Here is an 18888-nt window from a genome sequence, read left to right as displayed (position 1 = left end):
CCGGAGGCACCCACGACTCCCCCAGATCCCCCCCCCCGCTCATAGAAAAAAGAAGGGTTAAGATCAGAAGGCAACTGCAAGAATGCAGACCGAGTAGAAGATTAATGGCCTGTCCACGGCTACAAGATGAGTCATTACAGGAGCCCTGCTAACTTGCCAGCTGCAGATAAGACTAATTAGGGAAAAGCTACGTAAAGCTGGGTGTGAGCTGTTGCCAACTTGTGGAAGCAACACGTCATGTGGAAGCAACACGTCACCTCACAGTGAATCCTGCGACCACAACTCCTGACTCTGCTCTACTCTTCTGACTCTTGGACCGGCTTGACTCTGCTTTTGGACTCCCTCTGACTGTAACAACTGACCTTGGACTGTTTGGACTACGCTGTGAACATTCCTTTGACCTGCTCCTGCCTGTGTGACCTGGACTTGGACTTGGAGCCTGCAAGACCAGCTGGGCTACGACACAGTATTGGAGTCTGCCTTGTAGTATAAGTATTTCAACTCTGTTGATGTTTTGTTGGTGTTCTGTTACTGGTTGGTGTTTTGTCCCTGGTTGATGTTATTTTTGAGTATTTTTCTCAATAACATTTTAAAGAAAAAAACCGGAATGGCCACATTCTTTGTGTCCTGCTTCTGAATGGTTAGGAGTAGGGTATCTGGCTATTGCTATTGGAGACAGAAGGGCAGAGGAGACGGTCTTATCCAGCAAGGCAGTTCCAAGGAAATGGTTGTAGCTGCATCTGCTTGCAATTTGCATGGGGTTTTCAGTCTGACCCAATGGCTTGGCCAGTCTTTGAACTGAAAGTCCTGGCCCCACTGCTGGACCTCCTGATGGCACCTGGTATTTTTGGCCACTGTGTGACAGAGCGTTGGACTGGATGGACCATTGGCCTGATCCAACATTGGCTTCTCTTATGTTCTTAAGCCAAATTTCAAACACCGTGGCCTTGCCTAGAAGCAATCAATTACATTAATTTGCTCTTCCGGACATATTCCAGGGAATTGGCAAAGGAGCATGCCCTTTATGCAAAACAGATTTTTTTAAAAAAAGAGAGAGATGTAAAGCTTTGAATATTACGCTTCATTCACCAACCCCTACAGAGCTGTTGAGGCAGACTCAGAAAGAGGAAATTATTAATTCTAAACCTCCCTTGTTTCTTAAAGGTTACTCCAACCTCAGATTTGTTGCACACAACTCTCGGAGACAAATGCTGCTTCCAAAAAAGGTAAGAATAACAATTTATTTTAACCACTCTCCCCAAACGTGCTTGAACATTATCTCGCCACACATTCCTATAAGAGAAAGAACTCGACGTGGTTGGGTGACTAATTTTGTCTATCAATTTGTCGGTTCCCCAAACAATTTTTTTGACTTATTATAGGATTGGAAGGGGTGGAATCTATCACTTTTGCCGGCGCGGAAGTGGGAAGACAGAGGCATGGGTTACAGGGGAAGAATATTCATGAATGCTTAGCTCTAGTTTCTGTAGGGGGTGAGGACACAATTTCAAGTACAAAATTATTCTCCCAAACAAGACCGAGTTCCTGCGGATTCTTTTTCAGAAGTCTGGTAGGCAACAGATGGAGGGGGGGGGAAGAGTAGCATTTCTATTAATTTACTGTTATTCTGTCATTGAACAAACACACCGGGAGGCTAATGTTCAAGTCTGAGGGCGGGGAGGCAGGGGGCACAGCACTCATATCATAGATCAGCTTGTAGGTAGAATATTGCTTTATCCACAGCCCAAATCTCTGGAAATTGATTGGAAATTCTGTGCTCTCGGTGGGAGGGGTCACAGCTCAGTGGCACCGTATTCTGCACACAGAATACCCCAGGTTATTTCCCTGGAATTTCCCATCAAAAGGATTTCATGTAGAGATTCACCGAAATGTCCTCCATCCTAGATTTCACGTGTTAGAATAACTGGGTATGCCCTCGACACATGTTCCAGAAGCCTTGTTGCAGACTGGCAGCCAGCAAGAGGCAAAATAAGAGAATGAGTCATTTGTCCCCTAATTCCAAGCACTTCTGGAATTAGAAGAAGAAGAGATTGGATTTATATCCCACCCTTCACTACCCGAAGGAGTCTCAGAGCGGCTTAATATCTCCTTTCCCTTCCCCTCCCCGCAACAGATACCCTGTGAGGGAGGTTACATAGGGCTGAGAGAGCTCTTTCAAGAACTGCCCTAGAGAGAAAAGCTCTGAGAGAACTGTGACTGACCCAAGGTCCCTGGACATGAGAGAGAAGGAGAGTCTTCTGTTATTTTGTTTTAAACCACGAAGGATTAAGACGCTTTGTTTTATGAGGACAGAGACTTGGGGAAGCCAACACCTAGACTGTATTTCTTACTTGGGGGGGGGGGAACAGGAAAAGGAAACACTAACACAGAAAGGACTGGGCAAAGGGAAATCATAAATTCCCTGGATATGAGAAAGAAGGAGAGTCTTTTGTCATCTTGTCTTAAGCCATGGAGGACTAGGACAGGCTTTTTTTGTATCCGAATGCCATCTTGACCACATGGCGAGGGACATTGGGGAGAGAATTAATGGGTGATTCTTTAATGCTGCAATGCCAAGAGTAAACACCCTGTTCTAACAACAACAACTTCGTTCAGGGTATGTCTAGAGTTTAGGGTTAGAAGACTGAACGTTATCACCCTTTCTTTATATCCTTGTTCTGTCAGATGCTTTTCCTAACCACGTGTGTGTGCTTTCTATTTTGTCATTAAGGTTCTTTATATATATATATATTTTAAAGAAACAATTTCTTTATATCCTTGTTCTGTCAGATGCTTTTCCTAACCACGTGTGTGTGCTTTCTATTTTGTCATTAAGGTTCTTTATATATATATATATTTTAAAGAGCTTCTGAATGGTTAGGAGTAGGGTATCTGGCTATTGCTATTGGAGACAGAAGGGCAGAGGAGACGGTCTTATCCAGCAAGGCAGTTCCAAGGAAATGGTTGTAGCTGCATCTGCTTGCAATTTGCATGGGGTTTTCAGTCTGACCCAATGGCTTGGCCAGTCTTTGAACTGAAAGTCCTGGCCCCACTGCTGGACCTCCTGATGGCACCTGGTATTTTTGGCCACTGTGTGACACTGTGTTGGACTGGATGGACCATTGGCCTGATCCAACATTGGCTTCTCTTATGTTCTTAAGCCAAATTTCAAACACCGTGGCCTTGCCTAGAAGCAATCAATTACATTAATTTGCTCTTCCGGACATATTCCAGGGAATTGGCAAAGGAGCATGCCCTTTATGCAAAACAGATTTTTTTAAAAAAAGAGAGAGATGTAAAGCTTTGAATATTACGCTTCATTCACCAACCCCTACAGAGCTGTTGAGGCAGACTCAGAAAGAGGAAATTATTAATTCTAAACCTCCCTTGTTTCTTAAAGGTTACTCCAACCTCAGATTTGTTGCACACAACTCTCGGAGACAAATGCTGCTTCCAAAAAAGGTAAGAATAACAATTTATTTTAACCACTCTCCCCAAACGTGCTTGAACATTATCTCGCCACACATTCCTATAAGAGAAAGAACTCGACGTGGTTGGGTGACTAATTTTGTCTATCAATTTGTTGGTTCCCCAAACAAATATTTTGACTTATTATAGGATTGGAAGGGGTGGAATCTATCACTTTTGCCGGCGCGGAAGTGGGAAGACAGAGGCATGGGTTACAGGGGAAGAATATTCATGAATGCTTAGCTCTAGTTTCTGTAGGGGGTGAGGACACAATTTCAAGTACAAAATTATTCTCCCAAACAAGACCGAGTTCCTGCGGATTCTTTTTCAGAAGTCTGGTAGGCAACAGATGGAGGGGGGGGGGAAGAGTAGCATTTCTATTAATTTACTGTTATTCTGTCATTGAACAAACACACCGGGAGGCTAATGTTCAAGTCTGAGGGCGGGGAGGAAGGGGGCACAGCATATCATAGATCAGCTTGTAGGTAGAATATTGCTTTATCCACAGCCCAAATCTCTGGAAATTGATTGGAAATTCTGTGCTCTCGGTGGGAGGGGTCACAGCTCAGTGGCACCGTATTCTGCACACAGAATACCCCAGGTTATTTCCCTGGAATTTCCCATCAAAAGGATTTCATGTAGAGATTCACCGAAATGTCCTCCATCCTAGATTTCACGTGTTAGAATAACTGGGTATGCCCTCGACACATGTTCCAGAAGCCTTGTTGCAGACTGGCAGCCAGCAAGAGGCAAAATAAGAGAATGAGTCATTTGTCCCCTAATTCCAAGCACTTCTGGAATTAGAAGAAGAAGAGATTGGATTTATATCCCACCCTTCACTACCCGAAGGAGTCTCAGAGCGGCTTAATATCTCCTTTCCCTTCCCCTCCCCGCAACAGATACCCTGTGAGGGAGGTTACATAGGGCTGAGAGAGCTCTTTCAAGAACTGCCCTAGAGAGAAAAGCTCTGAGAGAACTGTGACTGACCCAAGGTCCCTGGACATGAGAGAGAAGGAGAGTCTTCTGTTATTTTGTTTTAAACCACGAAGGATTAAGACGCTTTGTTTTATGAGGACAGAGACTTGGGGAAGCCAACACCTAGACTGTATTTCTTACTTGGGGGGGGGGGAACAGGAAAAGGAAACACTAACACAGAAAGGACTGGGCAAAGGGAAATCATAAATTCCCTGGATATGAGAAAGAAGGAGAGTCTTTTGTCATCTTGTCTTAAGCCATGGAGGACTAGGACAGGCTTTTTTGTATCCGAATGCCATCTTGACCACATGGCGAGGGACATTGGGGAGAGAATTAATGGGTGATTCTTTAATGCTGCAATGCCAAGAGTAAACACCCTGTTCTAACAACAACAACTTCGTTCAGGGTATGTCTAGAGTTTAGGGTTAGAAGACTGAACGTTATCACCCTTTCTTTATATCCTTGTTCTGTCAGATGCTTTTCCTAACCACGTGTGTGTGCTTTCTATTTTGTCATTAAGGTTCTTTATATATATATATATTTTAAAGAAACAATTTTTATTAGGATATAGTAATAAGTAAAATTATACATCATTAAGAATGTAATAGAGATTTGAGCACTGTGGGAAGTCAGAAGGGGGGAGATATTTGGATAAAAGGATATGAAAAGAAGGTTCTTTATATTTTGAATGCTCAGAGTGTCCCACCTGAGACCTGGGCTGGCAGCAGAATTGTCTGAGCTCCTGGAATAAAGGGAAAGGGGCTTGCAAGATCACTTCCTAATAGTTAGTGTAGAGGATACTTGGCTAGATGGGAACACTGAATTTATCAGCAGTATTTCATGTCTCTGGAGATCTGGAGGCAGGATTAAATCAACTAGACTGATTTATTAAGAAATATATATATGTCATCTCTTGCATCCCTGCTTGAGGCAGCTCACAATGTAAATTGTAAAAATAACCACCATAAAATTACCAATATTAAAAGCCATAAAAACAATATTCAGCAGCGAAAAATTATGTTTCCCAAGCCTGGGGACTAAGCTTTATCATTCTCACAGCACTCTGAGAAAGCAATCACTCTCTGCTGCTGGATATGTGGACAACTGGTTTTCTAGCAGAATGTAGTGCTCCTCTTTGATGGGCAGGCCTGTAGCTATGGAGGGGTTTTTGGAGGTTTTGCCCCCTTTCTTAAAGGGGCAGCCCCACAAGAATTTCTCCTGTAAATGCTGTTTTCAACCATTTAAAAACATTTTTAAGGCGTGCACTCCTTTAAGCAGAGTGGGGTGCTGTAGCTGACTGATTCCTGCATTGAGCAAGGAGGTTGGAGTAGGTGACCTCTAGGATCCCTTCTAAATCTGTGTCAACTTGGTCTCCTTCAAGAGAGTTTTTCTGCCTGTTAGCTTTCTTGACTATAGAAATCATCACACACACACACCTTCCAGATTGTTATCAGAACTGTTGCTTAAGCTGGCAGAAGTGATTAACTTGCAGCAGCTGTCATCTAAAGTGGTTGACAGCTTGCATTTTAGAGATCTATCCTGGTAACAGCTTTCTATTGGTTAAATGGCTTTTCTTTCTGCACTGAGAGCTTCAGCCCCCCCCCCCGGAAAAAAATTTGCCCCACAAGTCACAAAACCCTGGCTACAGGCCTCTCAATGGGGTATGATACATTTCCCTCTTTCTTTCCCTGCTAGCTAGTCAGTCCAAGGGAGGAAGGAGGAAATTGTTCAGGAACACTTTTAAAAGCTTGCAAAAGCCAAGTGGAAACATCTAGGGTGAGATGCTGAGAGCAAAACATCTTCCTTCCCCCTACCAAATGCAGGATGCAAACTGGTAAGGGAGACTCCCCAACTAGAGGATGCCCAACGTCTGGTTTGATCAGTCCTGCCTCCAGAGTCCGATGGGAGAAGATACCCTTTCCCAGGACCGACAGTCTCATTCAGACAGCTTCAACAAGTAAAAACAAAAGAATGGGAGCCCGGATGAAGCAATGCTCCACCAACCAGTATATTTTTCCCCAAGGAGAGAAACTGACCATACCTCTCGGCCCACTGCACACTCGCACCAAGGCAAGGGTTCGTGTTGCGGAGCAGATCTTGTTTGCCAGCACTGATCATTCCTTGTAATATAGCAAATATCACATGACAAATCACTTAACAATCACCCCTGGCAATAACACCAACGCTGTATGAAGACCACCCTAATATATAAAGAGAAGGCTTGGCAGGTTCCTTGAATGTGGAGTCAGCTCAGCTTCTTCCAGACTTTGCAATTCCAACTACCAACCTACACACTGAGAATCCAGTAAAAAGGTAACGGTAAAGGCTTCCCTTGCTCGAAAGCCAGTCGAATCCGACTCTAGGGTGCGGTGCTCATCTCCGTTTCCAAGCTGAAGAGCCAGCGCTGTCCAAAGTCGTTTTCGTGGTCACGTGGCCGGCATGACTAAACGCCAAGGTGCACGGAACACTGTTACCTTCCCACCGAAATGATACCTATTTATCTACTTGCAATTTCTTGTTTTTGAACTGCTAGGTTGGCAGGAGCTGGAACTAGAGACGGGAGCTCACTCAGTCATGAGGCACTCGGGTCTTGAACTGCTGAACTACCGACCTTCCGGCCTGCAGTTCAGCGTCTTAACCACTGAGCCACCTCAGCCTCTGAGAATCCAGTAAAAAGGTAAAGGTTCCCTTGCTCGAAAGCCAGTCGAATCCGACTCTAGGGTTGCGGTGCTCATCTCCGTTTCAGAGCCGAAAAGCCAGCGCTGTCCGAAGACGTTTCCGTGGTCATGTGGCCGGCATGACTAAACACCAAGGCGCACGGAACACTGTTACCTTCCCACCGAAGTGGTCTCTATTTATCTACTTGCAATTTCTTGCTTTCAAACTGCTAGGTTGGCAGGAGCTGGGGCCAGAGACGGGAGCTCACTCCGTCGTGAGGCACCCGGGTCTCGAACTGCTGAACTACCGACCTTCCACAGTCTGCAGTTCAGCGTCTTAACCACTTGAGCCACTGCAGCCTCTGAGAATCCAGTACTTCCAGCCAATTGCCTGCGCTTTCATTGCGTAAAGTTCAGTTCTCAACTTATCTTAACCCTTTAAACAAAAACTGCTCTGGGGATTTAGGGTGTGCATGTTTCTTGGTGACATCGCTGGGTGCCAGCCAGCCAGTACTATTCACCATCTCATGACTGCAAATGCGCAGAGCTATGCTGTTTCCCTCTGAGCACATCCCTGAGAGGGAAGGGACCTTTGCATTGAATATAGAAAGGACACTCCCAGCCTGGGAACTACTCCTTTAGAAATCCATGTCCTCTGTGTAGCCCTTGTGAGCTCCTTGTTTTGAACTGGTGGAGGTCTTCAACGTTACAAATGGTCTGAACGCACAGGACAATACAGAAATTTTCTGATGAAGATCAGCTTGAAACAGAGTCTGACTGGCAAATGTTTAAGCATTTTAACTCCTATACTGTCAACTGTGTCCTGCCTTATTCCTGTTGCAATGTCCCTTTTATGTAAATATAGGCTCTAAATATCTGAACTCTATATTGACAAACACAATGGGTTTTTTCAGATTCCCATAAAGTTTACAAACTTTTGAATGATTCCTTTGCTGAAGTAACTGAGAAAGTGGCTAAGTTCCTTCAATCTGTCCTCCTCCTACGCCAAGAAAAAGTACAGTTGTAACCTATTGTTTTATTCAATGAATTTGTAATACAGTGTCCTACTTGTATACTTTTATAATGACTTTGTTCTTCTGATATATGCCAATAAAGGCTGGCTTGACTTGACTTGAACTCCTATACTGTCAATTGTATTCTACTTTATTCCTGTGTATTTATACATCTGTTATTGGTATATATTGAGCTGCGGTGGCTCAAGTGGTTAAGACGCTGAACTGCAGGCTGTGGAAGGTCAGTAGTTCAGCAGTTCGAGACCCGAGTTGCCGCATGATGGAGTGAGCTCCCGTCTCTAGTTCCAGCTCCTGCCAACCTAGCAGTTCGAAAGCAAGAAATTGCAAGTAGATAAATAGGTACCACTTCGGTGGGAAGGTAACAGCATTCCGTGCACCTTGGTGTTTAGTCATGCTGACCACATGACCACGGAAACATCTTCGGACAGCGCTGACTCTTCAGCTTGGAAACGGAGATGAGCACCGCAACCCTAGAGTCGGACTCGACTGGCTTTCGAGCAAGGGAACCTTTACCTTTACCTATATTGGTATATTGAACATTAATTAGCTCGGGAGCTAAGCAGGGTTGGTATTTGGATGGGAGACTATCAAGAAAGACGGGGGTTGCTATGCAAAGACTGGCGATAGCAAACCACCTTTGCTCATCTCTTGCCTTGAAAACCCCATAAGGTGGAATTTTGATGGCACGCCTTTTATATTGAACACGGTTTATAATTGTATGCTTATTACGTGTTTTTCTTATATTCTGACTTCGAGTGGTGTTTCTAATTTGTAATTTACCATACAACCCGATTTTTGATGGGCCCCTCTGTCCTTGTGTACTCACCACCACCCCCGCATTCCTTGCGAGTATATGGCGACATATATTCTTTGCGAGCACATGGTGGCGAAGAGCAAAGGCCTGCAGTGTGCTGAGAGCACAACATGACATACAGCCCAACACAAAATGGCTTACGGCCCGATGGCTTTACACAGCTCTCCTGGCTGGTAGCCCAACCTGCATGGCTGAATGCACAGAACTAGAATGAAAACCTTTACTTTATGGCCATTTCTAATTCTAATTAGCCAATCAGGTGTATGGCGAATGATTTAACCTAACCACCAGAGCAGGGTTGCCAGGTCGTATTCCCCCCCCCAGCGGGGGGATTTGGGGGGCCGTGCTGGGAGGGGCTCCCCCAAAGCGATGATATCACACAGTGCCATCATCACGTCAGGGACACAGCCATGTGCACACACACATACACACACCCACTTTCCTCCAACCATTTAAAGGGAACCTTCCCTTTAATTAGTTGGGGGAAAGCAGGGACCGCTCGTGCCTGCCCTGCAAGCCTTCCCTCCATGCAGGGCAGGCATGAGTGGCCCCCGCTTCATAAGAGCGGGTACCGCTTGCGCCTGCCCTGCAAGCCATGAGATCAGCGCTTGCAGGGCAGGCACGGGTGGCCCCTGCTTTAAAAGTGCAGGTGCTGCTGGTGCCTGTCCTGCAAGCCCTGAGCCGCCAACAACTTTTGCACATATGGCCAACGCCTCTTGCAAACAGCGTCTCTTTAAACACTGTTGAAAGGAGGTGGGGGTGCAGGCGCACGTGGCCACCCCTCTTCCCCCCTCTGCAAGATGGAGGGCCCCTTAAATCTTGTAGTAGTAGTGGATTGCCGGGTGGTCGTTCTTGGGGGTGGGGCTTTCCCCCGCTGCCCAACTGGCTGGTGGCAGGAAGGAGCCCCCCCAAATCGGGACACCCCCGTGGGACGAGGGGATCTGGCAACCCTACACCAGACCTATCACTAAGGCGATGATCTAACAATCAAAAGGGCTTGACAATGAAGCAGGCACCCTGCAGGTATGCTGGGTTAAAATGAACAAACACCTCTCTCCTACTCATGCCCCTTTCTCCTATCGTCTGTCCTCGGAACTTCCAAGCCTAATGGAATGACCAGCAGCTGGGTTATCCCCCATCTCTCTCCTCTATGGTCGAATCGGTGTCCCAGTCTTCTGACTCCTTCTTCAAAAAAACTGTCTACATTTGCTTTCGTTTTCACACTTCAACTGTGCAAGCATATTTTTGCATGTCTGCATATGTTTATCGCCCTCTCGTGCCGGCTCCATTGTAATTGCGCCTCCGCACTGCTTTAAATGAATCTTCTCCAAAGAACATTCAAACAAGCATAGAGAAAGACGGCAAAAAATGCAGATTCGACCTATATCTCTGAAGCTTCTAAGAGCTTGCTCTGTTTCAGAGGAAAAATCTTTCTTTTGCAAGGTCTATTTACCAGGCTGTTTTACTAGGCCAAAAGCCTGACCTAAAGTTGAAGACTTGAACAAGAAACTGCATGTGGAAAACCAGTTTCTTGACAGAGGGTGCTTTTCCTGTGGGATGAAAAATTAATGAAAAGTATCTCCCCTCATTTTACATAGCCTTACTTTTTTCAGTCTGTATTATGTTTAAAGCACCCCCCTTATTATCATTTTTTTAAAAAAAAAAAACCCTCTCCCTGTACTTGGAACATTGGCTTGTCAGAAAGAACAGAAGAACTTAACCTTCTCCAGGTAGGCAGAACTATACTTTGTGAGAAACACAAGCTGAAAGCTCTGGGTAAACTTCTCCCCTGCCCATGTGAAGACATATAATGTTGTGTTCTGACAAGAACACAATGGGCATTTCACAGCCCCACGGGGATGTGAAGTCAAGCAGAGGTGCAAAAATATGCAGTGTGTTAAGATCAGGACCCCGAGAAAGCTTTACTACAGATTACAGGTGGGGAGAAACTGACACAGGGGTGCTTTGGAGGGTGTAAAACCATGTTTAGTGTGCCCCTACAGACTTGTTTATCAGCAGATTTGTCACTTGGGAATTTGTAATGGTTTGAAGCTGTCCTGGCTAAAGACCAGGGGAAACGCCTTTCAGAACTTCAAGTAATTTGGAATTGCAAACAACTCTGTTTCCGAAGTGCTTATGATGGCTGCTCTGTTTCAAACACATATTAGCTTAATTAGGATTTACCCACCAATATAGGATTATTTTATTACAATACTAAATCAGACAAACAGAAAACAAAGCAGGAATTATTATTTGCATTGCAACCCTGTCAATTTTGGAAGCGTGCGGGTGTATACACGCACACACAAATGCACCCATATGTAACATACTTTTCATCTTTTACATTATCTTTTACATTTATATTTTCCCAGTAAAGCATGAAGCAAACCTTGACAGGCAATACAGAATATGCCTAAACAGCCACCTAATTGCTAATAGCTATTTGATTAATGGCTAATAATTAGCATACTAACATAAAATGTTGTGAAGCATGAAATGCGAGTTGTAATTACTGTTTATCTTCCCGCCCCTTTGCAATCTCCCTTGCTAAATTGGTAATTTAGTATCCTCTTTTTAAAAACAACACTAAAAAAAAAACCCTATGCAGCACTTCTGTAAAAATGTATTTAAAAACAGCATGGTTCCTACTTACAGCCCATGTCTTGAATGCATACATAAGTCATCTTCATCTGCAAAGTACCTCATCAACACACGGGGGAGGCCACCGCCTTGACCGCTGATAAGAAAGGTAAGAAAGATCTCCTTTAGAGGGCATTGTCTTCAGGATAATCAACACAGACGATTCAAGGCCTTGTTTAGGATCCTTGTTAAGGATCACAAGATAATGTATGTCAAGTGCTTGGAACAGTTTAGAAGTCCTACAGAAATGCTAAGTGTCATTATTCCGTGTTCAGTACTCAGGTAGATGGTAAGCAAAGCCACGAATTCACATCACAGGCCACTTCTCCCATTTTCTATCAATCTGAAAATGAACTAGTTTGAAACAGAAATGGTCTCAGACGGCAGGAGCAGCTGTATAGCTCTCTCTCTCTCTCTCTCTCTCTCTCTCTCTGCCTCTCATTGTATATCCAAGCCATGATTACTCTTGCTTAGAAGAATACCTTCTTAAATTAAAAAGAAAAAGATGAAGGCCCTTTCAAGAATAATGATCCCGTCCCTGTGTCACTGATGATGGGTAACCCGTAGAGTTGTTTTAATTATTTTTCACCTAAAGAAGCTTTCTGCGTTGTCGTAAAGTCCAGGCGTCAGTTTAAGTGAAGGATAATCGATAGCCAATGGCTTCACGGTAAACAAGGCCATCGCCATGGCAACAAAGATGACAGGTAGCAGAACATTTGATAGAGTCCCTCTCCAGTCTCGCCGGGTGTGACGAAGGCGCTTCATTAGGAGGGCAGCAATCTGCGTGAGAACCAGCCTTGCTCCGCGAACGCTTTGGGCCTCCACGAGCGAATTACCTGTTGCGTGACAAACAAACAAACAGCTTCATGAAAGCAAAGGGTCACGCCCGTAAAGTCAAAGGATTCCCAGGGCTGCCACACCTGCTCATAATTTGTAGAAATTGTTCACGTTTCAAACAAACTGTAACAAGCAGAGAATGTATTAGAGACAAAAGAGTAATCCTTATCTTCTATGACGGCAGGATTGTGTTCCTGAACCAACACCTCTCAGAGCTGCCACCAGGTTTTAAAAATGTGTGTGTGAGCGTCATGCAAATGTCTTTCTTATGGGGACGATTCCCCATTGTGCCCTCACTGTCACTGTGAAATGTAGTGGCATTTGCTGAAGCAACAGAGCATCAGCACAGGGAGATTCTCCATGATATCCCCTTGTGCCTACCATTCCCCCCTCGTTGCCAGATTTTTAAAAAAAGATTGTTAATAGTTATATTGATGTTTTATCAAAGCTGGCAAAAATTACAATAATGGTACGGTGGTAACAGTAAGCACAGAGGGGGAAATGGCACCAGATATGGGTCAAGTGGTTCAAGAATCTGCTTCTTTCCATCCACATGGCAGAGAAATGCACTTTTAGTTTGCTCTTTCTGGAAAGGCTGAAACAAAGCAGGTTTACGAAACATGGAGAATGGCTGGAGGACGGCATCATTTAGAATCATCAGAGGCATCAAACTCATTTGTTATGAGGGCCACATCTGACATAAATGCCACTTTGCCGGGCCGGGCCGCGTGTGCCATAAAACGTAATGCCAGGTACCGGAGATAGAAACTGTATGAAGGACAGCAGCTGGTAAGTTCCGAGTTGGTGTATCCTCACTGCAAGGCCCCCTGGGCTGGGAGGGGGGTGCAGAGGAAAACCCACCTAGGCAGACTGGAGAGCCAGTGGTGCAGCACTGGGCAGATGCTCCCATGATGCTTGACTGCTGCAGACAAGGTTGTTCTACTGTGCTGAAGCCACAGTGGAGTGGCTCCGCCCACTTCCCTCTAGCACTCCATCCCTTGCATCAGTTGCTCGCGGGCCACATAAGAACCCTGGACGGGCCACATCCGGCCCCCGGGCCTTATGTTTGACACCCCTGATTTAGATGCTATGAAAAAACCCCTCCCCAGCCAGGTCTGAGCCAATCCTTCATGTGGAAGCACTTTATTAGAACTCCCAACATCTTCTTTAAGGGAATAACAGTTTAGAGAGGGGATCGTTTTCAGCAGAGACGTGCTGGGGTGTGTACATGTTCGACTTTCCCTTGCCTGCTACATTTCCGCTGCACTGTCACAGCTGCTTTGCTTCTTCTGGAAGCCACAGAGAACGTTTGGGAGCATAAGTGCCTCTGGAATTCCAGGCAGTGGAGGAGCCAGACATAGAGGTGGAGTATGGCAGTAGTATAGACACAGTGGTGGAGTATGGCAGTAGTAAAGCAGTGGGAGGTTAACACACACTGCTGCTTCTCTGCTGAGACATGCCTCTCTCAAGAGCTGCTTATCCCTGGAAGCAACGTAGGATTTTAGCACACACATTTGTGTATAACATGTAGTTTGGGCACTGAGAAACAAGGATTTCAGCCGGCAGCAAAACATAGCAATTATATTTTTCAAAGTCATAAGGGTAAGCTGTTGTGTAGATATATCATTTGCATATAATATAGTAAAAGGTAAAGGTTCCCTTGCTCGAAAGCCAGTCGAATCCGACTCTAGGGTTGCGGTGCTCATCTCCGTTTCAAAGCTGAAGAGCCAGCACTGTCCGAAGACGTTTCCGTGGTCATGTGGCCGGCATGACTAAACACCAAGGCGCACAGAACGCTGTTACCTTCCCACCGAAGTGGTACCTATTTATCTACTTGCAATGTCTTGCTTTCGAACTGCTAGGTTGGCAGGAGCTGGAGCTAGAGATGGGAGCTCACTCCGTCATGCGGCAACTCGGGTCTTGAACTGCTGAACGACCAACCTTCCACAGCCTGCAGTTCAGCGTCTTAACCACTTGAGCCACCACAGCTCCTATAATATAGTAACTGGCCTTATATATGACTGTCATATAAAAATATCATTAGCAATGGGAAGGTTCCCTATGGCTCAGATCATTAGGGGGTCACCAATTGTGAGTATCTCTGTGAACACTAAAATGTGAAAAGCTCAGGAAGGGTATAATTTTTACCCGGTGGGTGAGAGGCTACCTGTTTTCCTTCTAACTGCCATGCATTAGCTTTGGTAAAGGCCATACCCATGGCATGCATACTTGGGGTGTTATGTGACTTTTATAACTTTAATATGCACATGTTTTTTAGATGTCTGTATTATAAGGTGCTGGAGAAGACTCTTGAGAGTCCCTCGGACTGCAAGAAGATCCAATCAGTCAATCCTAAAAGAAATCAACCCTGACTGTTCCCTGGAAGGCCAGATAATGAAGTTGGAGCTCAAATACTTTGGCCACCAAATGAGAAGGGAGCACTCACTGGAGAAGACCCTGATGCTGGGAAAGACTGAAGGTCAAAGAAGACGGGGACGGCAAAGCATGAGATGGTTAGACAGTGTCATCGATGCAACAACATGAAACTGAGCCAACTTCAGAGGACGGCGGAAGACAGGAGGGCCTGGCGTGACCTGGTCCATGGGGTCGCAAAGAGTCAGACTCGACTGTGCGACTGAACAACAACAACATTATAAGGTGGTGCGTAATAAAATCACTCCGCTGGCTGAACAAATTCCGGGTCTTTCCGAAAAAGCTAGACTCGAGTTTCTTCTATCTGATAGAAACCCCAAAATTACCCACCAAGTAGCCAGTTTCTGTATGGTGATACTCAGATCACAGAACCTCTAAGGTAGCTAGTTAGATATAGTTGTTTGATATTAGATTAAATTTTAATTTACTTTTAATGTGTCACTGATGTATCGTAACATCTTGGGATATTGTAAAGGTGTCCTTCTTTTTGTATGACTGGTCTAAGGACTGTAGAAATAAATAGATTGATGTAACTTTAATAATTTGATTGCTGAACTCAGGATATGGAATTATTCTGAAAGCTACATTCTCATTTACAAAACATTCAAGCCAGGATAATCTCATCAAATCCAAGAACAGAGTTAAAGACAATTGATTTCTGAACAAGAGTCAGTGCCAGATACCAGCCTGGATCACCGAGTCTGATGGAGACCAACCACGCAGGCATGAACGTGGCCACACCCTTCATAGCCTCTGAACCTGGGATCACTCCCACCTGCCATCCTTTCATGTACCTGCCTCACCCCTCTTTCACTGAAATCAGGATAGGCGTACGTGGCTCTCCCTTCCCTGTTTGATCTCCACAAGACCCTATGTGAGACACGGTAGATTGAGCACGTATAGCAGGATCACACCACCCAGGGAGCTTTGTGACTAAAGGAGGACTTCAGCCTGGGTCTTCTCTAAAAACTACACTGCCCCATACCCAGAAAAGTTTAGTTAGGGGGTATTTTAGTACTGTGGAGCTGACTACATCACAGGGTTGTTGTTATTACGGAAATAAAGAGGAGGAGAGACATGGCTAGGTAAGAGAATGCAAGAAGTAATTTTGAAAAAAGAGGAAGGGAGCGCTTTGGGGGCACATTTTCCTCCCTGGCTCCTTTTTGCAGATAGAGGTCAAGAGGCCCTGGCAGGAGGGGGGAGGAGCAGCACCTGGGGAGGTTGGAAATAATAAAGAAGGAGCTGGGAGAGCCCCCCGAGGTTTTACAGACACAACCTAGTTCCGTTGCCAAATCTATTTTATTTATTTGAATATTTATACTCTCCTTTTCTCCCTGAAGAGGGTCAAAGAGGGTCGCAGCTGCCAAAGAAATAAATCAGCCAACCAGCATCTAAAGAAAACAAATGCCTGGGGCTGGTCCAGGATTCCACAGAAGATACACGCTAGGAGACCTGCAGGCAGAAACAAGGGGCCGAGAGCCCCTCTCTCTCTTGCCCATACTCAACGGCTCCCCTGTTTAGCCATGCCCAGACCGTACACCTGCAACAGGAGGGGGAAGGAAAACGCTCAGTGAGAAGACACAGCTGGCCCAGATGTTCCTTCCACAGTTGTATCTCAACAGAGTAGGTGAGAGAACTGAGTCCGGAGCTTGAGATCGGGACTGGTGCCTTTTGTCCTTTTGCAGTGCAGCTTTCCTCACAGGCAGGCTGACCCACTTTGCCCAGCTGCTGCCTTGCCCAGCGCCTTTCCCGGCTCCTGCCAGCGGAGCCTCCCACAGGCTGGCAGGTTGCAGGAATGGGCCATGCTGGGTAGGTGGGGGGGCAGGTGCAGTTTGGCGCCCCTAAGGACCGGCCCACTCTAGGCGAATGCCTAGTTCGCCTAGTGAGCGAGCCGGCCCTGGAGGCACGTCTGTTCCGGGAGGGTGCCAGGCTGTTTTGGGAGGATGCCGATCACTTGTAGGCACCCCCATGCATATGGGCCTGCAACTACACTGCATAGACTCTCCAGTGCCAGCGTACACAACCACCCACCCATATGGTTCCCAACTCTCTGTAAAACTTTACCCCACTAATTCCCCTAACTAGTCACCCTGATTCACTGTTCCCTCAACAAAGTGCTTTATGCTCGTAACAGAAATTGACAAAAAAAAAAAAAAAACCGCTGCAGTCACACACACAACCACTAATGCAGTCACACACACTAAAGAATCCACTTTCAATCCACTTCCCAACTGGACTTTGCCGTGTGAACTGGCAAAATCCAGTTGGAAAGTGCACTGGAAGTGGATTGAAAGTGGATTATTTAGTGTGTGTGACCGCAGCTCTCAGTTCCTCCTCTGGGATAAGGGGGGGAAATTGTCCCGCAGGACAGTCCTGAAGATGAATGAGACAACCAGAGTTTTTTCCACACAAAAGAACCACGAAGAAATGATGCTGTAGGCCATAACAACATCTCCTTCAGCAGCAGTGGCAGCCTTTCACAACACTGACTCGGCAGAGGAATCTGTTCTTTCTCGAGGATTATCCCTTCTGTTCTAAATCCATGATAACAGTTCTGTGGGGACTTAGAGGCTTTATTCACCATCTGTGTCTGAAGGAGCACTTTCATCTCGCCTCGGGACAGAACGCGGATGGACAGACAGCATCTTCGCAACATAGGAATTCGCTCTCTGCTGCCGAACAGCTGCTGTTTCTCCGACCTCATAACAATTGGCCACCGACTACCACCCACCCAACAGGGGGGGGGGGGAGAGACTCTACACGAACCCTCCCTGACGGTCGCAACGCAACACCAGATCTCTGCATAGAACGCTTTCGCCACGGAGCCCAAGCTGCCGTGATTAGCAAACGTCATCGCTTACAACACGATCTCAAGGGCGCCACAAGAAATGCAATAAATAGTCTCAGAGGCAATCCAGGCACCATGATTAAAGAAAGCTGACCAGGGGGGGGGGGCGTTATCGTCATGGACAGGTCAGGGTATATTCAGGATGCTGGGAAACAACTCTCTTATACTATTTTTTTTAATGAATTACTCTCCTCAGACCACACTGAGGGATACCAGAAAGAACTAAACAGGATTACAAAGGAATTACCCACACACATTCAGGAATAAATCTATATGGACACACCATGGGAATATCAACCAGGCAATTTCTAGCTTCTGCCCAAAATATACAAGTCCAGTAACGTGGGACACCCTACTGTCTCAGGAGTAACTGGAGGGGTGTCTAGACGCAAAGACTAGATACATGGACTCCATTCTCAGACTTTATGCCATCAGCACTACCCAGTTTTGTAGACGACACCATGGATTTTCTTAGGAAAAATGCAATCATACAGAAGAGCCCTGCTGGATCAGACCACAGGTCCATGTAGTCCAGCATCTTGTCTCACACAGTGGCCACTGTTCCCTCTAAGCTGAGTTAGTGTGAGCCGGCTCACAGTATTTTAGCCTCCGGCTCACACATTTTTGTCTTAGCTCAGGAAGGAGGGCTCCAGAGGCAAACTAATTTAGGCAGTAGCCAAATCACCTGCTCACAACTTTCATGCCAGTAGCTCACAAGCAGAATTTTTGCTCACAAGACTCCACAGCTTAGAGGGAACATTGACAGTGGCCAGCCGGTTCCCGAAACCCCTGTTTTGGCCACTGTGGTTGCTGAGTTTCTATATACCAACATCTCCCATGAGGACAGACTACAATCCATCAGGAACACTATCTCTGACAATACCATCGCTAACCTCACCACCACCAAGCTCTGCCATTTTGTCCTCACCCACAACTGCTTTAATTCGGTATTTTATTCCTTCAGATTTTTATTTATTTATTTATTGGATTTGCATCCCACCCTCCCCAAAGGCTCAGGGTGGCTTAGAGGGGGCACAAATGCCTAATACAAACAATAAGAACAATATAAAAATACAATACACTATACAACATAATTCAATTAATAAAATATCGGTGCTCCACTATTCACTCCAATTCCTAAAATCAAGATGGTGTTCTAGAGATGTTATAATAATACATCAA

The 18888-nt window shown here is 45.6% G+C and overlaps 1 protein-coding gene across 1 annotated transcript in view; it reads right to left on the bottom strand.

Moving 5' to 3' along the window:
• The window catches only part of ABCA13 (ATP binding cassette subfamily A member 13), a gene marked incomplete at its 3' end in the record, with an annotated part of 314376 nt that overhangs the window by 53405 nt on the left and 242083 nt on the right, over positions 1-18888 (bottom strand). Inside the window, exons 40-41 of the mRNA XM_015425808.1 lie at positions 12178-12424; positions 8961-9045 (exon numbers count right to left, since the gene is read on the bottom strand). Of these exons, the coding sequence (XP_015281294.1) occupies positions 8961-9045; positions 12178-12424 (332 nt within the window). The remainder of the gene's footprint in view (positions 1-8960; positions 9046-12177; positions 12425-18888) is intronic.

Source organism: Gekko japonicus, unplaced genomic scaffold, assembly GCF_001447785.1.
Source record: "Gekko japonicus isolate JY-2015 unplaced genomic scaffold, Gekko_japonicus_V1.1 scaffold2006, whole genome shotgun sequence".
Taxonomy (NCBI): domain Eukaryota; kingdom Metazoa; phylum Chordata; class Lepidosauria; order Squamata; family Gekkonidae; genus Gekko; species Gekko japonicus.
This window is presented reverse-complemented; position numbering and strand designations above follow the sequence as displayed.